General features: G+C 38.0%; 1 protein-coding gene across 1 annotated transcript in view; it reads left to right on the top strand.

The window, feature by feature from the left end:
* The window catches only part of SH3GL2 (SH3 domain containing GRB2 like 2, endophilin A1), an 86,081-nt gene extending 63,747 nt beyond the window's left edge, over positions 1–22,334 (top strand). The window contains exons 2-9 of the mRNA XM_085042083.1: positions 4,140–4,208; positions 6,384–6,456; positions 10,579–10,722; positions 12,662–12,795; positions 13,858–14,016; positions 15,296–15,399; positions 18,639–18,769; positions 20,842–22,334. Coding sequence (XP_084898209.1) covers positions 4,140–4,208; positions 6,384–6,456; positions 10,579–10,722; positions 12,662–12,795; positions 13,858–14,016; positions 15,296–15,399; positions 18,639–18,769; positions 20,842–21,041 — 1,014 coding nt within the window. The 3' untranslated portion in view covers positions 21,042–22,334. The remainder of the gene's footprint in view (positions 1–4,139; positions 4,209–6,383; positions 6,457–10,578; positions 10,723–12,661; positions 12,796–13,857; positions 14,017–15,295; positions 15,400–18,638; positions 18,770–20,841) is intronic.
* Positions 22,335–25,655: the final 3,321 nt, after the last annotated feature.

Below are 25,655 nucleotides of genomic sequence, written 5' to 3'. Positions count from 1 at the left end.
ATAGAAACCTGTGGAAGAGATATTGAGCAATCAGGAATGAGGAATCAATAGGGTGACGTTAATTTAATGTGCATGAACTGTGGAGAGCATTATTTTTCTCCACTGTGAATTTGTAAGCTTCATTCATTACTGTTTCCCGTAGCTTTCATATTAATAAAAATTCTCTTTCTACCACCCTGTCCACTGCGTGACAATTTGATAGGACTAAGCTGTCAACAGCCTTCCTTTCAGGAACAGAATAGTCGTGCCATGGATACATATTTGGAGTTATGAATGCATGCAATAAGGAGAGTGTTACTTTTCAGTCTTATTGTGGTATGATTGCTTTGCAAACAGGGCATTCAATTTGCATCACAGGGAAAGGCAGCGTGTTGTGTTGGTAATCTATTTAAAGCTGGTTTTCTACTCCTGTACAGGAACAAAGCTGCCAATGCTTTGCCAACATGCTGCCAAAATAGCGTCATGAAATTAACTGAGCGGCAGACTCAGGTGACTACTAGTGTAGCTTAATGCTGATTTTACTGCATTTTCAAGTTTGGGTAGTGTCCTTTCATATTCTGCACAGTTTTCTGGTAGCAGTAGTTTTACCTGTGAATTGTTCAGAACTCTGGTACAATGCAGTGTCCTGGAATAGCTGTCGAATGTGTGTTTGATTTATATTAATATCTTGTGAGTAGTGAGAGATGACAGCATCAGAGTCACATCTTTAGAGGATTGCTGTATGAGCGATTGTGGAAGTGATTGTCAGTGTATTCTATAAAAGATAACTGGAATTTTCAAGATATTCATAGTGACTGCACAAGCTTTCTTTTGTCCTTTCACATGCTGCATGATAACACAGCAATACACCAAAAAAAAAAAAGGGCTATTTGCACAAATATATAAAAATGGCACAAATGACTTCATAACTATGACTTAAAAAGTTCTGTTTCTTCACATGAAATCCATCTACCAAATCTCATTCCTGTCACTCTGGGTTATATTCCAGCTCCTGTGAACATTTACCAAAATCTGTGTTTTTAATATTAACTGCCAGGGAAAAAAAAATTATTTTTTCCCCAAAGTGTAGGAATCATGCCAATTTTTTTTGGTCCTGCTGAAACCATCTTGACCAGCAAATGCCAAATTCATATTCTGCCTGAGTGGAAATAGGATCTTTATAAAATTGGGATTTGCTCTGAGGAACTATATAACACTGCTTTTCAGTCAAATAAATTCTGAAGATCCCAACAGTAAAACATGTCATTATTGGGGGTAGAAGAAGTCTGTATATTCTGGATTCATAAAAATATTTTCAGGATATCCCCTCCTCCCTTAAAGGGCCTAATTTTACATCTGTTTTAAAGCAAGAACCAAAATGCTGGAACCTTGAAATGACGTTGCAATGGAGACTTTTAGATTCTGGGTAGCTGTAGCTGCTAGCTGACAATATTCCTGAGAGCTTCTGAAATCTTTGGCACAAGAGTGCTGATGGAAGCTGGGGCTTCCTGACCTGTGATAATCAAATCTGACAACCTTAGCTATTGATGGAGTGGTAGCCTTAGTGAAATGCTGTAGCAGTTGATTTCGAGGTTGAATATTAAAAGGCTGAAGAATATCTCTAATGTAAATACTAGTGCAATAGCATAGATGTGGGCCTATTGCAAATGCCTTTCTCAGGCCCAAGGTTCCCACCTGACCACTTTTGATTATGGCCTTGAAAAGGGGGAATGATACCTTCTTTTGAGCAGTTTATCACCTTCTGCCCCAAGGGGCAAGAACTGTTGAGGGTTTAACTTTTTTTATCCTTAAATTTGAATTCTTGAGTTCTCATCACTGACTGCTTGAGTGACTGCAGTCTTTAAGGAAAAAAAATCAAAACCAAATTGTATTTAAATTTTCAAGTGGGATTTGGGTTCCACTATTTTTTTTTCCTGAGGTCTGTCATTGCTTCTCCAAACCAGAGAAGCAATGGATAGTGTCTGGATAATGGAAATGAACACACTTCCCTGAGGGCCTGTGATGTAACTGTGCTGAGAGAAGAGACTCCCGGGGCCAGAAGGGCTGAAGACTTAACAGCTCATCTCTCTCTCGCCTTTGACTCATCTGTTTGTGACAGTACTTGACACAGAGACTTACAAATTAATTTTCTGCTTAGTAAGTAGTTTTGTTAACCATCTTAAATGAGTGACTCTTGATGGTGACTGTGGGCCAAATATTGATAAATTGACCAAAAACTGAAAGCATGTGTAGAAGAGAGGGATGACCTGCCTTTGGGACTTGGCAGTGACCACTCTAGCGGACTACAGGGCTATGCTTTTAAGAATGTCACATAATCCTCAGCTAAAGTAGTAATGAATATGAAGGAAAGGAGCAATTGTTATGGTTTATAGGTGTGAGTTAGGATGCTTAGGGCATCTGTGGGGATGATAAGCCATGTTTTGCAATTCTTCATCAACTTTGAAAATATCTCAAAGTGATAAAGTGTACAGCTACAGCCAAAAAGGGCTGGGAGATTAATTAACTATGAGTATTTTGCGTCCTTATAGTTGAACTACAGATATTAAAAATCTATTTCAAATATTTAAATGCTAGCATATTAGCATACTGTTATTTTCAGGGATCTGAAATCTTTGTGGTAGGAAGCTCCTACACAGATTTAGCCATATCATCTGTAGTAAGATATCCATTTGCATAACATTCATTCATGAAACTAAAAACTAATAATAACTTTTAGAACATTGAAACTGTCCCTTGTCCACTACTCCTAACAGTAGTGTGTTTGATTTTTTTGTACCAGTTCACTAATATTGGTAAGGCACGAGTTTAGTAATAAAGACTATACAAATTCATTTGCATCCAGATTAATGATTAAAGGGTGTCTGTATGGTGTTGCACATCTCTTTTGAACAGGGAAGAAGGGATAAATATCATTCCTTGTTTTTTGCATAGTATTGTCATTTCATTAATGCACCATTTTGGCTACTAATTTGTGAGATGCTGACAGAAAACAAACAGAGCTGATAGCTATTTCCTATTGCACAGATAATTACAGCCTGCATTAGTAAGTGCTTGGCCATGATGCACTTGCAGCTTTGTTGTAGTGAACTGGAGGGAATCTAAAATTATTCAGATGTCTGGATTTTACTAAAAGCATGTGAGTGACTATGGGTATTGCTCCTCTTGATACTAAAAAATGCTATAGAAGAGTTACTACAGTGGTTAAAACCAAGAGGAGGAAAGTGCAATTTTTCTTTTCTTTCTCCTTGTTTATTGCTGGAGGTAATTCACTGAAATAAGTAGTTAATCACTCATCAGACTCATATGTCTGATAAATTTCTTATGACTAATACCATCCCAGTGAAAGATTAGTACATTCACTAGATCATATGCACCTGACTAACTTGGAGGGATAGAAGAAGGATTACACCACTAAAAGACTTTGTGACTGACAATGCAATTGCTAAAATCCATTTTTAATGGTGCTGCATAGCAGTTACCATTCAAGTCTGTTATTGTCAATATTACTGACTGTAAAGAGAAACACAGTTCAATGTTTTATTTTGTATCAGGGAAGTAAAACAGTAGCGCAATACAATTTTCCAATTAGTTTTCAAACTGAATATTTTATAAAAAACCAGAGTATTTACTATAGTCATACTACCAAAGTTCCCTTTATTTCTTTCTTTCTAAGTAAGTGAGTTGGGTATTTTATATATAGCTTACATAACACTCAAGCTCTCTCATGGTGTGAATATAAGGGATTTTTAAAATCAATCTATCTGTCTCTCTGTCTATCAAGTTTATATATAAACTCTTGATTTTTACTGATGAAGATCTGCTTGGGGTTGAGTCAGTATCTGAGACTCTTGGGTGCCTCTTGCCTTCTGGATGGCTAGAGCCAGGCCTGGGGAGCTTCTTATTGCTGTGTGCTTCAGTGCTATCCTTGATCAAAGATTGGGTCTCTGAGGCTTAAGCAGTAATATATTATTTCTGAGTATTTAAATTTAAAGTGTGTTTGAAGTAAGTTTTTCAGAAGGAATAATAAGTCTGACTGTTATACTGACTTAATAGAAAAAACCTAGTATTTCTCCAAGGAAATGTTGTAGCTAGATTTTTCAGTTGTTGCTGAATGTTTGTTGTTCTTTTTTGAATTGCAGAAAGTGAGTGAAAAAGTAGGAGGTGCAGAAGGAACCAAGCTAGATGATGACTTCAAAGAAATGGAAAGGGTAAGTCTAAACACAGATGCATATATCCATTATCACCATGCATTTTTTCTTTATAGAACAGGAATTTCAAAGGTTTTGTCCCTGAGTCACTCAGAGAATTTTGAAATACTTTTTTCAGCAGGACAGAGCTTTCCATTTTCTATTTCCTTTTGTTTCCTAACCAAGGCATATGTAATGTATGGTACTCTACAATGCAAATATTTCATTTAAAGATTGAGGCTGAAGTCAGCTACAAATTAGCTGCATTTAAACCATTGTAGAGGATCTCTGAAAACAATCTGTCTACAAAAAAGCCATTTCAGTGGCAAAGGATGCTGGTAATTCTCAGCTCCTTGAGTATTAGTCAAAAGGAGCATGAGTTGTCTGCTGAAGTATGTTGATGGTGGCACTGGGATATCCATTCACAGGTTCAGAGATCTTCCATTGGCAAAGTGCTTCAGGTGGATGAGGCTAACCCTCCAACAGGCTGCTTGGTGAGGCTGGCACCAAGCCTTGATAGCACTGTTTCACTGGACAAGAAAAAAGAGAAAAAGAAAGCCACAGCTGTGTGTGGCAGTGATAAAATTTCAGCTAAAAGGATAGTAGGGGCGGGGTTTTTTTCAGGCTTCAACTTTGGGAGGTGCTGTCAAATCTTGTGATACAAGATAGTGCTAGGAGATTTGTAAGGTGTGTATCTGGTATATAACTCTTAGAGAAAAAGAAGCTATTTATCTGTACGTTTGTGTAGTGAGGTGGGGGAAAAATCTTGGATGAAAAATAGAGGGCATATCCTTTGTACTTCTTACAGATAAAGTACAGAGTTGGTTTCTCCCCTTCCTCTCAGCTTCTGTTTGAATGGGCCACAAGTATAGGCATTCCCACTGGACGATGTTAACAAAGATCCAGAAAACTGGTGTAAAGTTTAGAGTGGAAAACAGGACATTGCAACAGCCAGGTGAGAGTTCCACATCATGTTTGTGGGCAGCTTGGGTTGGCAGCCCAAGAGATAGGAGCACTGAGAGCTCAGAAAGGAATAGAGTAAACTTATCAGTTGCCCCCACACTCCCCACGTGGCTCTGTGTCCATTGCCAGCTTTTCTGCAGGCGATTGACATGATCCTTCTACAGGCCCTTGCCCCCACCATCCTCTGCAGCCTCCTAGCTAGTTCTGGGCTCCCTGTCAGGCAGTTCAGCTACTTATTCACCCAGGTCTGGCACACCTCTCCTCCTTCTCTGTGTAAGGGACAGAGCAAGACCTGGCAGATGGCAGTGACAACAGGAAACAGGAAAGACATCGTGATGCAACCAACATAACTCAGGTGTTCTTTTTTAAAATAGGAACTTGTCATTATGGTAAAGGAGTTCACTCTGTGGGACACAAGCTGCCCTGCAGAGAAATGCAATGTATCCTCATAAATACAGAGTACAAGACAGATTACAGGGATCCCTCAATCTGCCAAAGCAGCATGTTTTCTTTGAGACCTGATTCTGAGAGTGAGAATAGTTGCATACTTAGCTACATTCATTCTAGGAAGTGGATAGGGACTACTTCCTAAGAAAGCAAGACTTCTTACTAAAGAAGAAAGTAGGAGAAAGTCATGTTATTCAGTTCTAAGTATTTTAAAATCCTAAATATAGGAATCAGCCAGGGGGAAATAAATGGTCAGTGCATTCATGCCAATAAGCTGAAACTGGAAATTGAGTGATAACTGGTCTTCCTTACCCCAGTTTACCAGACCTTGCTCTGAAAGAGGTAAACAGCCCATTTTATTGTCAATGGTTGGTTTTGGCTGACTTCTGCTTTCCTCTCATTTTGCCTGTTCCTAGGGGATCAAAGATAGCCAATTCTCCAAAAAGTTGCCAGTGACTGTTCTACCGAAAACTCTTCCCTAATGTGGATGGTTCCCAGGGTGATGTAAAGACTTAGCACTGTGCAGTGAGTTGTATCAAATTCCTAACACGTCCTGAAGTACTCTGTACTAATGGTCTTACTTGAGAATGGATCTGATATAAACTGAAATGGTGGACTCATGCTTTAGTAATTTTCCAGGTATTATCACCCTTATGTTACCAGGACTGTTCTGAAGGACATAAAAATAAAATTACAAGAAGACTTAAAAGATTTTATAGGAAAAAATGAGAGAAAAATATCCTTTTGTCTAACTTCCATGTTTCTTTTTACCTCTCTGTCCTTTAGAAAGTGGATGTTACCAGCAGGGCAGTTGTGGAAATAATGGCAAAGACAATAGAGTATCTTCAGCCAAATCCAGGTAATCTAATTTTACAGTTTTACAATTTCACAGCACTTTTTGAAAACACTCTTTCTTACCAGTCTAAAGTCTGACAGAGCTCATCCTCACTGGTGCAATTAAGGTTGACACAAAATTGGTGAAGTTACTGAGGTAAACAACAGAAATGAGCATGTGTTAGGCTGTTAAGGTGAAGGGAGACAGGCTTGGGAAGGCTTGTTTTCCTTCTGAGTCTTCTTGCTTTAGGTCAGTGGGCAGCACACACCCACCAGCCAGGTGCATGAATTGTAGGAACCTGTGTGTCAGCACTGCGAGCATGGGGGACTCCCTGGAAGCCAGCAATGGCTGTGGAGTACCCGGGGCAGTAGGGAGGCAGCCAGCACCCATCCCACTGCTCCAGCCAGGAGCTGGAGGCACTGGGGTGGCAGCAGCTGCAGCTCCAGCACCAGGCACTGCCCCGGTGTGGGGCAGGTGAGGCCCTGAGCCAGCCCGCAACATGTGGGGGTCAGGAGAGGCACAGGAGGAGTGTCTGCATGAGACAGCTTTTCCTTTTACCTTCCCAGTCATTCGCCATGTGAAGGAAAAGGACCAGCCAGTCCTTGCAGACCATGGGAAAAAAGGAAAAGTTCCAAAGCAATTTCCTTCACGGCACAAGAAGAGATACCACTTTTCCTCTGGTCCTCTGGCAATTTCCCATCCTTATTACAGAAAAGAGACAGTGTGAAAGAGCTGTTGATGTCATACTTGAGAACAGGACAGAAAATCAAGTGTAATCAGAGATGACTAAATTGAACCCTCAAAATAGAAATCAATGAGTCTTTTCCATGGGGAGTTGAAAGAACACATTTGATTGGGCTAACGGCGAATTATGCTTCCCTTTGTCAAAGGTTTCTCACAGGGAGGGGTGATCTGGAACTGCAATAAACAAGTAAACCATTACACTGAATAATATGGAGATTTCTGTAGTGATCTAAGAACATCAGTGTTTTGATACTAGCATAAGTCAATGCCAGCATCACTGATAGTGTCAATAGGGTTAGTTTGTGATAAATCACAGAATCACAGAATATGCAGAGTTGGAAAGGACCCTCAAGGACTGCCGAGTCTTGGCCCTGCACAGCAGCATCCCCAAGAGTCACAGTGTGTGCCTGAGAGTGTTGTCCAAACACTCCTTGAACTCTGTCAGGCTGGTTCTATGACCACTTCCCTAAAGGTAAAATTAGGCCCTGTATCTACCATAAATATCTTAGAGTTTCATGGAACTACAGACTAAATTCACGCATTCAGACTGAGAAATTTTATTCCTTTTACCTGGAAACAAATTTGAGCTGCTGTGAAATATTTCAATTCCTATGTGTTATGCTGAAGGACTATTGCTGGTACAGAATAATTGGTGATATTTTTATGTTAGATCGCAGAAGAGAAGATAGTATTTTGATGCTGACAGTGGATTGAAAGAAAAACAAGAGGAATAGTATTTACAATTCAAGAACTGCTAGAGAGAAAATAATGATGATTAGAACAGTTTCTATATCAGCAGATGAAATTCTGTTTATGACTTGAGTCCACAGCTTCATTGCTCATTGTAAGAAAGTACTCTGCAGGAAAAGCAACAGGATTGGCAAACATTATGGGGATAGTGATAAAATTGTTAGCTGCTATCAAACTGCTGTTAAGCAACACTGTGTAGACTGAGTAATAAGCTTTGCTGTTTAATACTTCTCTGACTGCCTTTCTGACACATCTGAGTGGTTATGATTGCTGAGAATCGTGAAACAGGCTCACAGCAAAAGCAAAGAGCAATATTTCTGTAAGTAGCTAAGGGTGTGATTTCAGGCACTTCAGGCAGATGTAAATTTGCAGTGCTGCACGAAAGAACATTTTCCATAGTCTAGCTACATATCCCTTCATCTGCTTGTGGCACGTGCAAGGAGAATAAAAAAATTTAAATCGTAATAGGCAAGAGGAAGATTACTTTCATGCTTATATAATGAGAAAATGTTATTCGTTCCACAAATAAGAGGAAAGGAAGACTAAACCTTTTCATCACTCACCTGATATTGTTTTAAGTCAGTTGCAAGAGGGCTTCCTGTAGTGGGAAGAATTGCAGTTTATTTTCCCATTAAAATAAAAACTTTTCTCTTTTAAAACCCTCTCTACAACTGTATTGCCATTTATGTGGGTCACCAGAAATGCCAATTTCTAGCACTTCTCATTTGCTTTTTTACTTCCATAAAAATTAGGAATATTACAGTGGGAAAAAGGAGGGAATTTTGTGGTAAAAACACAAAATAAAACAAACCACAAACAGGAAACAAACCCTTTAACAGTAGTATTTTAAAGAAGATTAAAAGTTTACTTGGGTTGGGTAGGAAGAAGAGGAGTTGGGATGTAGCACGCATTCTTTGATAAATAAGATGTGCTCAGAAAACAGTTGGATAAAATAGTATGGTGATACTACAGATCGCCTGGTCCATGGTGTTTTGAAACATCAATAAAAGCAGTATGCATCATTGTCTAGCTTTTGCTTTCTATTCTTACCTTGCTGTCCAAAATATAGCTACTTTATTTTTTTATATTCACCCTTACATTTCTTTCTTTAATTTCTGGAAATACTCTCATATGTCCCTGAGTTAAGTCAGCTTGCTGCCTCAGTTCTCCTAATTTTGTTTGTGCCTTCGTTTCTTTTGTGCTTCTGTATTTTCTCATTGTCACCATCATTTCAATGACATTTAACTTTGTCAAAATACAGATTCTTATACTGAACAGTCAGCAAGTCTGCTGACTGCAGTTTTGTAGTGGGTACAAACATAAGGCATCAAGAAATTCAGATATTGAAAAGCATAATCTCATGGCACTCAAGGGTAGTGGGAAAACTAACAAAAACATAATTACTAAATGTTACAAATGCTGCTTTCACAGCTGCTTTTCAGGCAAAGTAAATACTGTGAGACTTGCCTGATTTTCCTGTGTCTGTTTCCATGCCTGTATCTGCGCAAACAGATACATAAGCTACAAAGTGAAACATACTCAGCAACAAGAACTCTCTCTTGATATGCACTTTTAGCAATAAATATATTAAAAACATTTGTTGACTCCCATCTGCTAGTGTTTTGATGTGAGCAAGGTTTTGACCAATGAAATCAGCACACAACAGTGTGAACTACTAATGTTTTCTAAACAGAAATACAAACTTCTAAGAGCACCTTACAAAGTCAAGCACTTGCAAGGGGGAAAGTAGAGGTATTCACAGCTGCCCTCCAGAAGCACACACAATGTAGTTAAGAAACATGCTCTGAGTCAGCATTGCTGGCAACAGGATTTAGCTGGCAAAATTTGAAGTCAAGTGGCATTAATTAATTCACTCTCATCAGGTTATTCACATGCAGTAATTGCAAAAATTCACTAAAGCACATCAGCAAACAAAGTAGTTGTTTTACGTTTCCTGTCTTCGTTTTTGTCAATTACGATATTTATGTCTTTTGATCTGCAGTTCTGTGTCTGAAATAAAATGCAAGCTAAAGTACAGTTGAAAACCTCATTGAAGTAGGAGTTTCCCCATATCCTTCCAGAAAAAGCAAACAGTTTTGCAATTGTTGCTGGACATCATGTCTGGGGACATAGGCTTTCTTTAATGTTCTACAACAGAAAAACTTACAAATGTTTAAAAAAAATGGGGGGCACCACCATTTAATCTTGAGTGTACCTAGTCTGCCCTTTTCCTTGAGAGGAAGGCTGGCTCAATCTGGTATCCATCTGGTACCTAGGGATTTTAAGATTAAGAAGAATTTGGAGATATCTTAAAGATTTTCTTATCTGTCACGTGTCAAACATGCTATATTGGGAGTGTTCCTGGGCTTACTTCTGTCCAAGTCATTTCAAAGGAAGCTTTGACTTAAAAGTTCAGGACAGAGACTCTTCTCTAGTCTTATCAGCAAAAGAAAAATGGTAATGAACAACAACATTTTGTTGCTTTGCTCTAAAAAGAACTGATGAAAAACAGGGCTTAGTCCTAAACTTAGTGTCTTCAAAATACTAAAATACTCAGAAAAATTTAAACACAAGAATGCATTCAAGAATGCATTCATGCCTGTGTAGGCAAATGATTGCATGTTTGTAACCTCTGTCACTTACCTTGTTCAGCTTCCAGAGCTAAACTCAGCATGATCAACACCATGTCAAAAATTCGAGGCCAAGAAAAGGGACCAGGCTACCCTCAGGCAGAAGCCTTGCTAGCAGATGCGATGCTGAAATTTGGCCGAGAACTTGGTGAAGAATGCAACTTTGGTAACTTGTTTATTTCCCTTTCTGTTATAATGCAATAAAAATGATAGTAAAATTTCATATAGCTTTCATTATTAAAGGGCTGCACTCTTACAGAGGAAGAACTTCTGCAAGAAGCATTAGAGTTCTGCTTCTTTAGACTTTGCTTTTAAGGTTGGCCTAGGCCTGTTTTGTGTATCTTTTGAAGATTTGGACTGGAGAATTTTTCCTCACAAGTGAAAGACAAATTGTTTCCATTTGGACACATAGCCAGATAGGCTTCAGCTCTCTGTCATAAATTGTGATACAGTGGCTGTGTTGGGATGAAATATGTGCATGGACAGAAATTGTATTATTGTTTATGTATATATAGAACAAAGCCCTTTTGTTCTCAGAATCCTTAAACTAACTGTTATTGTCTTCATTCCAGGCAAGGAATAAAAACTAACGGATTTTTAGTAGATTTAATAATTAAATTGTTATTAGTTATAGTAAATAACTGTAATTAGTTATTTAAACTAATAGATTTAATAGACTTTTTTCAAACCAAATTCCACATTTTTAGGCCCTAGTGAATACATCTGTCTTGTCTGCTAACTGCTCCTCCCTCAAAGCCCAAATGAGTTTGCAGCTGTCTGAGTTACAAATGTTAAACTGACTCTTAAGACTGTGTTCAGCAATAGAGTTCTGATTATAAAAAGATGACATTCACAACAGCATATTTTGTCTTTCTGTCTGGTTTTTTATGGACTTCTCTGTGGCCATTTTTGTATGACAATACACAGGACCCTCAAATGGGACTGTGAAATTCCTATTTTCTATTTGAACCTTCATAAAATTGTTTTTATGACATAAAGACATTTGGAATAGAAAAAGTACTTTCATGCTTGTTTTATGTAATTCACTAGATAGCTTGACAGATGTAGTTTGATATGTGATATAGACTTTTTTTTTTAGATTGGTTGCCTCTCATTTACTAAATTTAAAACATATTTTTAAAAGGAAAATGGAGAACTAATATAATCTAGTTTCTACAAATTGCTGAAATTTTCTGATAACTGCACTAGCATTCAACAGAATAGATATGGCAATTATTTTCACATTCTTAACTAATAGCAGCTATTATGGCTATTTATCACTCTTTGTCCAAATCTGGAAGGCTCTCTCATTTTGCAGTGTATTGCTGGCATCCACTGCTTGAGAGACAAAGCTCCTTCTGATTTCTCTCATATTTTGGTTTTCAGACCCTTTGTACTCTTTGAAAGAGGATTTTTTTTATCCTTAACCAACACCTCAAACTTCTTGCTTTTTTATTTTTTTTTATTCAGAGGAAGTAAAACAGAGTGGTAATTTTTGTGGCACTCAAGTTAATCTTGGAGGAAATCTCAGAAGGCTGGTAATTAGTGTTATTGAAGTTTATGAGCTTCATACATGTAAACTTCAGTAGTCTATGTAGTAGACCACTCACGGTAGTAGTACTATGAAGTTTGTATTCTCATCAAATAAACCTTTCATTAAAAAAAAAATCTGTGAAATTGTTAAGAATTTTTACATATCTGTCTCCAGTCTCACTGATAGAAATGGGGAGACCTAGACTTGAATTAAAACTATTTTTTAATGTGGTCTGGTGATAGCGACACTGAGCAAATACAGTTACTTCTGTTCTAGCATGTTCATTTCAACCGAGTGAGGGACAAACAGACAACAGGGGATGTGGAGGAGGCTGTCTTGACACAGCATGGAACCACAAATTCAGCTGTATTACGAGGCATGAACTCTGGTGGCTGCAGACGTGTAAAATCCATGTTGCTCTTTCACACACTGCATCATCTGTTTCTTTCCTAAACTTGAGACTTCAAATGAAATAATAACTGAAAATTCCATTAAGTTTCCATGACTCACTTTCATTCTATGATGATTCAAAACTAAGTTATTTTGAGATAAATTGCATCTTTTATTTTAGGACCAGCACTTGTTGATGTAGGAGAAGCTATGAAAGAGCTTTCTGAAGTCAAGGACTCCTTAGATATGGAAGTGAAGCAGAACTTCATTGACCCACTTCAGAATCTCCATGACAAAGATCTGAGAGAAATACAGGTATTGCCCTCAATGCAGCATTTTAATAATGCCAAATGTGTGGAATGTGTATATGTTCAGAATTTTTGTTAGGTCTGTAGTTTCAAATGGGGCATTCAGGTTTGAAGATGACTTGAATTTCATCTCTTTGTCTTGAACTTTACTTTTCAATTCTGTGTCACTTGTTGATGGTTTAGAAAGGGAAAGATCAAAATTTGAACATTTTTTGATGGTAGAATTTTCAGTCTTATGCAGGCGTGAACACAGTACTCTAATCTCACCGTTTGAAAGCTCATTCCACAAAACAGATGTAAGGATGTTTACATTCTGTTTTCTAGTATACGGCAAATGCTTATCTGCTTAAGTAGCTGCTCTTCTCAACTCAGTAAGGCTTTCATACTGTTAAATATATGTGGATGAGAGATGTCTTGGGCTGTTTGATATATTTTATAATATTGGTAGTTATAAATATCATAGTGGATGACAAATTGATTCTTCTGAGAAAAAATAAATACCTAATGTAATCATGGTCATGCCGGTAGCATTAGCTTTTGGCCAGCTGGATGTGGCAGCTGCTAAACACAGTAATGTGAATGTTACCTCAGTTTACAATCTAGAAAATCTTCAGTATAAGATAACATTAGGATAGTTTAATGGCCTGATAGAAATGGTAAAACTATTTTCCGTGTTGCTCTGTTTAAGAGTGTTGTTACACAGAGAAGAATGTACTAAGTTGTGCTTTTAAAATAATTTTCTCCTGAACATCTAGGGCAAAGAAACAGGTAATTCTGCATTACAGTGGAAAAGCAAGGAATCTGCATATCTTTTAAACAGATGGCAATTGAAGTTGTCCAGCCTACTTGGCCTTTTATTAGTGTTGGTCTCTCATTTATATTGTCACTTCTTAAATGATACATAAACCCACCTATTTTATTGTTCTGAATTTCTCCCCTCTGGGGAAGGGTTGATAGACAACAAACATGCATATGCTTGCAAGTGTGCGTGGACTACTGACTTAAAATCAGGAGAGTTGGAAAAAATCCTTTATTCTGTGCTTGCATTAGTGTTTTTTTATTTTTTTAGCATCACCTGAAGAAAATGGAGGGTCGACGCCTGGATTTTGATTACAAGAAGAAAAGACAGGGCAAGCTCCCTGATGAAGAACTTCGCCAAGCTCTGGAGAAATTTGATGAATCAAAAGAAATAGCTGAGTCAAGCATGTTCAACCTTCTGGAGATGGATGTGAGATAACCCTTGTTACTCTTTGAACAGTCTTAGAAAGATGGTGGAAGCACTTTCCTCCTTGTTGGACACAGTGAGAGGCTCAGAAGCTATAGTAATGTACAGCATGTCCACGTAGGACCATTTTTTTAGGTATTTTATAGGAAACTGAGCTAAAGAACCTAAGTTCTCTGTAGAATCATTGTGCTTCCTAACTGCAAAGTGTTACTTACAAAACCAAAGCATCTTTCTTCTTAGAATTATGTAAATGTAACTAATTACTTTTACTTAGTTGTGGTTATAGGGTTTGTGCCAAAGCTTTTGCTTTTGCAAGTGTGTGGGCTGCTGAGAGGATTGTAAAGATCAGAAATAATGAACCCACAACCCTGTGGTCTCTGCTGTAATGTGATGCAATACTGAATAGAAGACCCAGAGTTATTGTGGCTGTTCACATCAGCTGAAGTCTGCCTTACAGAATATGTAGTCAAAGAAAATAAGTATTTCTGTTGATGTGAATTATTTGATTATGTTAAGTACACAGCTAATCTAACTCCTCATTTTATTACCAGATTGATGTAGTGGAGCCATAACAAACCTGAAAATATTTGCATATAGAACTTAATATTTGCACGGAAATTAAATATAGCTGCAATGAAATCAAAGAAATACAACAAGTTTGTAGTGTTAATCCCTGCAGCAACATCCATCCCCATGTGGCCAGATGGTGCTGGCCAACATTACAGCACTGGGGCATTGTGTGCTATGGAAACTTCTAGCAATTGCATTGCCCACAAAGTGGGGTTTGGGGTGTTTCTTCCCTCATGAAGTGGAACTCTCTCTGCCGACACTACAAATATTCTGCATCCCAAAGCATGTAGCATCTTTCTGTTTTGGTCTGCTTCACAGGCCAGAATACAACAGAAGGTTAACCATAGTCTCTATGGTGCTGCACCCTTTAAAGGTATGGAGGGAGAAAGCGTATTATAACTTCACTGCAGACTCTTTTTAACTTTCATAGTGTTTTCTGAATGTGGTAGGTGTGTAGGCTGCTGTTCATGCATATCAGCCATGGAGAGATGATCAGTGGAGAAGAGTTGCAGTTGCCATTCCAGACCAGGCCATAATCAGATGTGGTAGCGAATAAAGACTGATCTGTAAAAATTTACTGCTAACTATAAAGATGAATCAAGTTTTTAGAGAGATAAGTAAAACTGTCTTTGCAGTGAACAGTGTCTTTACTCTCTATTGCCTGAGCTGTAAGTATTCACCTAAGGTCTGATGTTTTAATGTCAATCTTCAGATTGAGCAAGTGAGCCAGCTTTCTGCTCTTGTGCAAGCCCAGCTGGAGTACCACAAGCAGGCCACACAGATCCTACAGCGAGTTACATCTAAGCTGGAAGACAGGTAATGTACTTTTTGTAAGTTTCGTGAATAGTTTGTTAGTTTTACAGAGGTAGAAAACCTATGAGTAGAATGCAATGCAGTTATTTTTCTCAACTTGGTACTTGTATGTTTATGAAAACAAGAGCCATTTCATTAGACAATTTCAAGCTGAGAATTAAATGTTTTGGAGATGCATCTAGTTCTGAGTATGAGTTCAGGAGAGCATCTGAGCTCAGTAAAGCTGTTAAAAGTGAGTTAACTAAAAGTATAACTAAAGTTAACTAAAAGTTTATAAATACTGAATTCAGTGAGACTTGGAGCTTTGGATTCCTTACTGTTTGTTCATATATTCACAAAATATGCTCATTCTGAAAGAAGATGTTAAAAATTGATTTTGAAAAAGAATATCTTGTTGCATTCTTGTCTTCCTGAAGATCTTCCTGAGCCAGGTAGTGAGACCCTCATTATTTACCACTTTATTAAATATTCCTCCTATTATCAGGTCAAACTTGATACAAAACTTAACTGAGTTTACCTCTTCTGTCCCTTTTTGTGTAACTGCATATGCTATCAGAATTCCTACAATATCCTTTTTACAGAGTTTTAGAATTTTTATTTTAGGATTTTTGTTTCCATCAAAACAGATTGATCAGCTTCACACACACACACATCCTTCAAGGAAATTTAACATACAAGAAAGTTTTCTTCTCTACCTATATGGTTCTGGAAGACTCTTAGTAAATGCTGCATGTAATTCCCAAGAGGAGATAATGTTCACATACTGTTTGAAGGCAACTGTTTTCTGATGTCATTAGCATAGTTCAAGTTGCTCATACTCCTGGGTCTGTCAGTGTTAATTTTCCCAGCGCAAGCATCCTGAAAACTTCATTCAGCTCTAAGTCTTAATATATTCATAATTAGGAGCAGCACTTGTTTTGTTAGGTAGGCTGTCCAGCTGACTGTTTCTGGATACAGTCTGCAGTACTGTCTAAACAACTAGCAAAGCAATTTTTAGCACTTGCCAAAGAATACTGCAATTCACTTTCTTTACAGAAGCATTAAAAATTCCTCAGGAACAGGTGGTTTATTTGGTAATACATAAATTATGCCATTAAATGAACATACCTCTCTCTGCAATAGATTTCTCTTCCTGTATCAGTTCATATGATCCTTTGCCCTTCTGAAATTTCTGCTAACTGGTCAGTATTTTTGCTTTCAGTTTCAGCCATGAATGATTTTTTGCTTTCCAAGGACCTTGCATCAGAATGCTATTATATCTCAGTTGAAGTAAATCTTCTGCATAAAGTTACTGTGCATCCCTAATTTTTAAGAGGCTGCTGGCTAAATCATCTTTTGTCCACACCACTGGACACAAATTGAGCACTGTGATGTGTTCACGCCAGAGATGAGGCAGGGATGTAGAACTGTTACTATCCAAACCACTAGTCTTTTCCTGCTGGTGATATGCAGGTAGCAAGTAATACATAACCCCTGGGTTTTGGGGATTGGTTTTTTTACTATATGGACCAGAAAATAAATTATGCTTTACTTTTAAGTTGAGCCAATTTGTTACTGGTCACTCTCAGTGATGTCTATAGCACATACTGCCCATTTTCTAGGCACTTTTTAAAACAGTGAGTGGAACCTGTTCATCCTGGTTTTTGGAATGGACAATGCCTTTTAACTACCAACACTGTCCTGTGTAAAATATTCACAACAGAATTTTTGAAAAGCATGAGTTAGACTGCAAAAACTATGAGAAACTTAAAATGCACTTATCTTCTGTTTTTTCTGGGCTATTTAGATTAGACTCCAAAAATTTCGTCAGGAAGTGTAAGCGCAAGAGTTTAATTTTTTTTCTACAAATTAATGGGAGGCATAAACTTCCTTAAAATACAATGATTCCAGGAGATGGGAAACATCAGGCCCTTGATAAACATTGGGAAACATTTCAGTAAAATTAATTAAAATTGGAAGAACGGGGAAGACTTTTTCACCCTTTTTCACCAAAGGAAATGAGGATGCAGTTTTCCTGTCACAGTATCATGACAGAGCAGCTGTCATGGGAAGCAGGAATGGTTTCCTTGGAGATATTTCTTTTCTTAAGAAACATGGCTCATGCTGAGCTTTTGGGTAATTTTTAGCAAGTCACTAGAACTGTCACCTTACAGTTCATAATCTGAAAAAAATGGTGTTTGTTTCATGAAAGCATTAAGTGTAACAGAACTAGTTTAAATGCTTATTTTAAATTTTACTGTCTTGAAAAAATAACTTTAATTAATGAGTGAAACACAGCAAAGACTTTATATTTACTTGGACAACTTCCATTATTTCATGGGTTTGGTTTTAAATGTGGAAGAAAAGCAGTCTCTGAGGACTGGCCTATAATAGCATTTTGGATGGTAAAGAAAATCTTGCTATCAGGATCAAAAGTCATTATCTTAGATGCAGATCTTTTCAATGGATAAATGGAAATGTGCTACCAGCAGCAAGTCTAGGGCAGATATAGGAAAGGTTAGAGAAACCAACTTGTCTTTTAAATACATACAAAGTGTTCTTTCATATGTGAAATTAGAAATATGACTGGCTGTTGTTCTACATAAGCTGCTCTGATTCTGTTCATCCCTTCTGTGGATTTTACCCTGGAATCTGAAAATATATTCTTCCCTAGAAATTCTAGATTTCTCAATTAGAAGAATAAGTTGAAATAAATGATAAATACATTTCTATTTTGAGAGTCAGGAAGACTGAAATTTTGTCCCTTTATGAAAGAAATATTCCAAATTGTAAATTAACCAAGTCTGCAACTGAAGTCATTACATTCCCACAGAGTCTTCTTACAAAACGACAAGAGTTGGCATCAACCAACTGAATAGCTAATGCGTGCCAGGGTTAGAAGCAAAAAATCATCCTAAAAATGAGGACAGAAATGTTTGTGAAGTCCTTCTCTATGCAGTGATAGTCACATAATGAGCTTTTCTCTATTACGAGGTCTTTGTTTTTGTTAGGTAAATGGAAGACAGACAAAATGCTAGGTTTCTAAAAGGAATGAAAAATTAACAACTTCATGGCACAGTCACATCAGCTGCTTTTGTAATTTACACTACTGTTGTAAACAAAAAAACTGCTCCAAATGACAAAACTTGTTTACTGTGGATGATTGGTGGATGAGAACTTCAGCCTTGGACATAAATGTATTTGGTGCAACTTATCTGCTAACAAGATATTAACTCTTGATATTTAACTTCATGTTTTGGCAGAATAAAAGAGGCATCATCTCAGCCCAGGCGAGAATACCAGCCCAAACCTCGCATGAGCCTGGATTTCTCGACTGGTGACAATACACAGCACAATGGAGGAATATCCCATGCCACCACACCCAAACCATCAGGTAATGTCAGTACATCGTGAGCAGAAAAACCAGCTCTGTCTGAAGTTTTGTGTCAATGCAGAAGTTGCATACTTTCTTCTGGAGATCAGTTCTTCCAGGAGGGAAAAAGGGAATAGTATGTAGGAGAGAGATGTTTGAATTGTTGTTTCTTTGTAAAGTGTTCATATTCACTGCCAGGAGAACAGAGATGGATTATCCATTGCTTTAAATGTGTCTTTTGGTCAAAAATTTCCTTTGTCCTAGAAGCTTATCTTGAAATACAGGTCTTTTCAAAATAGGCACTTAGAAAACTACAATAGCAATTGAAAGTTTTCCATGACCAGACCTCCATAACCTTATCCTGCCAGAGCTCCATAACCTTATCCTGCTTTTTAAAACCCGGTGTTAAAACACAATGAGACTGAAAGTAAAAATAACTGAAAACTATGAGAAATATGAGCTATTTTCTTTGTCCAACTGGGAGTTGCACAAGCAAGACTAAGCATTAGTATGAGTGTGTATAGTTAATATCTTAAAGAAATTTTTACTTAATGTCAGCACATACCATGGAAGGTTTATTATTTGTTTCTTACACAATAATGATCTGTTATCCCATGTTATGATGAGGGCTGGCCTCTCCTTCACTCCTTCTTTGTAGTGTCATGAACATTTGTCTGTGCTAAGGCAGTGCAAACTGATGTTCATGTATCTCTCTAGCATTTATATTTCCCTCTTCAGAGAGCAGTATTTAGCATTTTATTCAATAGGTGTTCTTTTTTTGAAGTGATTGTTGGTTTCAGAGAAATGCCTTCTTTGAAAATTCTTGACTGTATGTTTTGGGTGATTATTTCAAAGACTTTACTAGCTAATTCTTCTAAATTTCGGCTGGTAGCAATGAGGATACCAAACATGCTATAAGGCTTGTTGATGTCAGCACAGTAGTCTTCATGACAAAGAAACCAAAATACACCATCAGCAATATGTAAAGAAGAAAAATAAGGTTTTACTGTAGAATTTAATAAATTAAATCTGGTATTTGGAAAACTTGCCGTATTGAGTTCTATAGAAATGGAAAATTTTTGTCCTAAAATAACTCAAGCATGCGCCTTTTATCCAGAGCAAGTGTTCAAAATGAATATGCAAAATATTTGAATCTAAAACTTACTCATCTTAAAGCCAGTATACATGAAAAAAATAGGATATGTATTCTTAGAACTCATTATGGTGAAGTGGGGTGCGTTGGTTCATTCAGATCATATGGAAATTCAGGTGGGGATATGACTGCTTACAGTTCAATGCTGCTAAATCCTAAATATTTTGACCAGTAACAGTTTTGGTAGGCTTGAAGCTATACAGACTTCAGAGGGAGGGAAGAGGGAGGATATTTGTTAATTTCATAGAACATATGAAAGTCCCATCAAACTAATGACTTATAGTAATATCCATTAGCCATCCTAAAGAGTTTATAGTAAGACATTCATGAACTAGCATATTAGAAATCTCTCCATTTCAAACTTTTTATGAATCTATTCTGATGGCTCTGCAATGAAGTGATTTGTGAGAATGGGGAAAAAAAGTCTTTGGAAATGTGATACTAAAATTCAGAGGATTAGGAGCATATACAGTGTTATAACTGTACCAGTGAAATTTACAAATAAAGGGAAAACACACAGTTATATCTTCACTGTTGTTTTATGCTACCGTTTATACTACTTACCCGAGGGAAACAGACAAAGCATCTCTCTGCCAGTAAAGCTTGCTTTTGCTTAATTTTTTGTGTTTTAAAAACAGATAAAAATTAGATTCTAAATTGATCACAGTTGTGCTTTCAGGTGTGGGCCTGGCTATAGCTTGGTTTTTTGGGATTCTCAGAAATCTGCCAGCAGGCACATACAGTAACTCAAGACTGTCAGAAGCTAATGGCTGTCTTCTAATGAAGTTTGGCTGTCCAAATTTAAATGTTACTGATGAACTGTCATCATCATATGAGTGATACCAGAAACAGCAAAATCTACCATAGGTACAGTGGTAAAATGGGAACTCCTAAGTGTTGAGATTTTAAAGCATGTTGTTTCTGTGTTTCTTCTCCATAGGTGCTCACATGGATCAGCCATGCTGCCGAGCTCTGTATGACTTTGAACCAGAGAATGAAGGGGAGCTGGGATTTAAAGAGGGTGATATTATTACCCTCACTAACCAGATTGATGAAAACTGGTACGAGGGGATGCTTCATGGCCAGTCAGGTTTCTTTCCCATCAATTATGTCGATATTCTGGTTCCATTACCCCATTAGGAATGCTGATCCACCACCTCTGACGCAGATAGTTGTGTCAGTACCACTGCTTTCAAAATGCTGCTTCTTACACCTTACAAGTGCAAACTGCAGTGGTTAGAGTTATCGATTCCTAATGAGCATCTTTGGTTTACGTGTTGTCATACTATGTGGTGGTGATGCGTTGTATCTTCTGAGCCAGCATAGCGTGGATAGTTTATTGACTGTGCTGGCCTGGTAGTAACCAGAGCCATTAGTGAGATGAAAGGGGGAAGATGGTGGCAAGCAAAGCAGGTAATTCACAGTGAAGTAGCAGGAAGTGCAGGTGGTGTTGGGAAGATAATGCCTGTCACCACCATTTTACTTTTCCAGTATTAGTTCTCTATAAAAAGAGGGAAAAGTTCTTGCCATTCCATCTTTCCCTTCCTAATGATACAGTTCACACAGGTCTAACATTGACTAACCAGAATTGTATCTTCCAACCAAACTGGCTGGCTGTTTTCACAGGCAGAGTGTAAGTGTAGATCCTCTGGTTTCTCAGAAAGTGAGCCACTGTACTGTGTGTCCTGCTGCTCTCTGCTAATTTTTATATTCTTAATTATTGTTAAAAGGCCTATTTCCCTCCAGAGGTAAACTGTAAGCTATTGAATGGGGATTCCTGTAGTAGAAATGTTGGACCACAAACCACCTGAATTTGCCCTTCAGGAACTTTTAGCATGCTCACCAAAATGCCAGTAAATGGGCAAGATGGGGAATAAAACTGGCATTTATTTAATGTTTCTTGTCAAGTCTTGGCACAAAACCTTGCTGCTTAAGCACCAGATATCCTTTGTAAACTCATTCACTGAGGAATACAGTAACCAACCAAACACAACCCTCACTTCATTTGTTTCTGTCTGCCATGTGTTCTTTCAACATCATTTGTGCATACTCTCTCCTCAATGAGGACAAAATAAAACATGTTACTTTTTTGTTGAGCAACTAAAGACATGTGGCTGTATATGCAAAACATTTCCCAACTGTTTAGTTGGTTCTCTCGTGTTCCTCCTTCCTGCACTTGGTGTGTACAGTGCTGTGCCTAGCTTCTTGGCATTCTTTTGGTAACAGTTGCAGAAGTTCTGTTAGTTTAGTTATCCAGAGTTCTATTTATCTAAATTGTACAGACTCTATCAGAGGTTTAATGTGCTGCTTCGAATGTGCCACTTCAGTACTGGATGATGTGAAATGAAGACAATTCCCTACTGCTTAATGTATAAACTATATCATGGAAAGTATTGTTATTTCAAATAAATGCTGAGAGAATAACTAGAATAATGTTGTGGATTATTCTCTGTTGCTTTAAAATCTGTTTTGATAACTTCAGCTAACAAAAAATTATTTTAGAAAGCATATTCCTCATTTCCTGCAAATGTGATTTTTTTTTCCCTTGGCATTATCATTTTACTTCAGTCAAATAAATCTCATGCATATAATGGCCCTCATAAGCAGGATGAACTTAACACTGACCACATTAAATAATGTCTTAATGACTAGCATGCAGTCTTGTAGATACAGGTTATTTCTCATCAAAGAATGCAGGTGGTCACAAACTCCCTAATGAAGCTTAAAGGCATGGTAACTTATAATTTATTTATGGTTTTAAATAAAACCAGGGATATTGTCACAAGCAAAACAGACTTGACTTAGAGAAAACTAATTTAAACCAATTCAAGTATTTTTGTGCAGTGAGAATAAAAATGCTATCACCTTTCCTGTCCCAGTTCCCAAGCTCAAATTCACCCCTGACTCCTCCCCACCAGCAGCTGACTGGCATGGGTAATTCGAGGTATGCAGTATGTCCACAAGAGCTCCTCTCTGCTGCTTCTCCATCCTAATTTTTTCCCCCTTTTTCAGTGGTGAGTCCCTGCACAGGACTCATTGTGAATATCCACTGGTGTGTCATGGGCTGTTGCCACCTCATTGTTCTTCAGCCTTGGTGTTCCCTCCACTAGGAGTGTTTCTCACTCTTAATTTCCCCCTCTTCTGTCCTCTGCCCTGTGTTCATGTCCCAGTGCATGTTGACACAGACACTGACAGGGTAGAGGAGTCTTTCAGAGATGGCTCTTCATTCAAGGCTCAGTTTAAGGTCAGGCTGGACTGGGCTCTGAGCAACCTGGTGGATGCCTTTTCTGGGGCTTACCTGAAACAGAGGCCAGACAAAGGAGAATAAAAAGCAGAAAAATTTATTAAAGGCCTTTAGGTACATTTAGGGCAGACAGAGCTACTTGTGAGGCTACACCCAATGTGGACTCCAAGTTATGAGGTCTTCACCTTTTAAGTGCTGTCTTATTAATGTATCGGGCCCCAATTCCCCAATTACAGCTTCAGTTGATAATGTCAACCTCCCTAAGCTTGCTCCCCCCAGTTCACTGTTGTTTACATATTTTGGGACTCTGAGGCAGCAAAGTGCCCTTCGATTTTCCACTGAGAGCAACTGTTTTGTCTGACGTGCTGGGAACAGGGGGTTTTAGCGCTTCATATGCAGCCTAGAGCTACACACCAAAACTACAGATACATGAAAAATAGAAGCTAAAAATTCTTAATGCATCAGTTGAAGATGCTCATTGCAGGGATCTTGGACTAGGTGACCTTTTGCAGTCCAGTCCAACCCAAACTATTAAAAACTATAGATACAGATACAATTCCTGTAACTTTTTATGACAGTTCTGTCCTAAATCCTATGACTAGCCTCTAAGGAAGTTTATGTCAGTGATGGGAAGAAATCTGTTTCAAACCCAATCAACCTGAAACTTTTACAGATTCAGTAATGGTGCTATGCTACAGTTACAGTTAATTAGTTAGTATTACTATGAACAGTTACAGAACTATTAACTATGTTGATTTCAAGGCCTAGATGTCAAAGTAAGTGCACTGGCACCCGGCTATTTTATCAGATCATTATTCTGTAGCATTTAGCATGCAACCACAGGGCAACAACCTGAGATAAATCTGCATGATTTAGAGCAAAAGGGTGGTTGGCATGCAGTGCTGCCCCACCCTGCTGAGGGGCCCTGTTTTTTAGGGTGTATGGAATTGCAGTGTCTTTCAATAAATGGGACCAGAAGGACTGCACAGAATAGTCATCATGATAACATGGGCCTGGTCGTGACATGTTGCACCAATCTTAGCACTTCCTTATTGCTCTTTTCTGTGTCACCTGCAGGTAATACCTAAAGAATGTTTTATTCTTGAGGTGGTAAGATCAAAATCTGACTTGGCCAAGAGAAGGATTACCAGGGCTGACAAAAGTTTGCATCTAAACTTTCAGTACTAAGATAAAGAGGGTGATCCAAAAAAAAGCAGGCAGGTGATTGCTTTTGCACATTTGGTTGAAAGCTTTGCCTATGGAACTGCATGACTCTTTTGTTGTAGAATCATATAAGATATGTTGTTGATGGATATAATCTTTTTTCACTGGGAGTCTTACAACTTCTGTCATCCTGCTTCCTAAGGTGTATGTTTTCAGAAATATTTTAAAAATATTACATGGGTTCCTAATTAGCAAACTTGGCTGCAGAACTGCTCCTCACAGAGGAAATTGGGAAGTCTGCCAGCACTGAGTGATCAACTGCCAAATATAACTAAATATTTTCGGTTTGATGTTGGTTTCTTTTTGCTGTAAGTGTTCTTGAAGCTTTTACCTTTTTAGCCTTCTTTATTTATTGCAGAGTGAATCTTTGTGGAAAACACAGCAAAATACCCCAACAGTTCCCTGAACAGTTCTCCACCTAAATAAAGAAGTGATTGAAAATGTGGGGTTTTTCTTCTTTTAAAATATTCTTTTCCCTCCAGAAAGGAAGAAGATGGTAGTCAAATCCAGAATTTTGTATTTGAATCTGGCTTACGGACAATTCTGCCTTTGAAGGTAATCCTACTGCTTTTCCCACATGAACTACTTTGACAAGACTTGAAAACTGCTATCAGGACTTATTTTCTGGTTTCACACTTCTAGGTCTTGCAAATCTTTGTGGCCACTCCTATGCTGAGTAATAGTTCTGCTTCGGAATGTGTCCTAAGCTTCTCATATCTCATGAGGGGAGGGATTCGGGTGTGTGTATGTCCGTGTGGAAATGGGTTTTCTTCCCAGTGTGGGAGTAGGCTGACTTTGCAACAGGCAAATGAAGTAAAGAATTTGGGCATATACTTGGGTAATGCTGTATAAAAAGGAGTACATTCTATAGATATGTTTCAACGTCTACAAAGCAAGTTGTAAGTTGTCTTAGACTTAAGCTCAGAATGTCTAGAATGTTCTGTAATTATTATTTTGTTATTTTTAAACTTTAAGCACTCTAGTAGTTCAAGCACAGACTTGGGGAAATTTCCAAAAGTCTTTGCTGTCTTTCCTTGCCATTTGGTCTAACATGATGCAGAAGATGGGAACAGCTTTGTGATACATATTCTTGCTGTGCACTGTAATGTACAGTTAATTTCTAAGCTGTTCAGTAGTATTTCCTTGGACATGAAACATAGTGGAGTAGTCAAAGAAACAGCAACTTCTGCTCTTCCTTCCTAGAGCTGCTGGCTCTTGAAAGCTCTGGCAGCTCTTGGACACACACAGAGAACATCTCCCTTTCAGGTGCTGCTAGGGCAAACAGT

Source organism: Lichenostomus cassidix, chromosome Z, assembly GCF_008360975.1.
Source record: "Lichenostomus cassidix isolate B80296 chromosome Z, HeHo_3.0, whole genome shotgun sequence".
NCBI classification, from domain to species: Eukaryota; Metazoa; Chordata; class Aves; order Passeriformes; family Meliphagidae; genus Lichenostomus; species Lichenostomus cassidix.
This window is presented reverse-complemented; position numbering and strand designations above follow the sequence as displayed.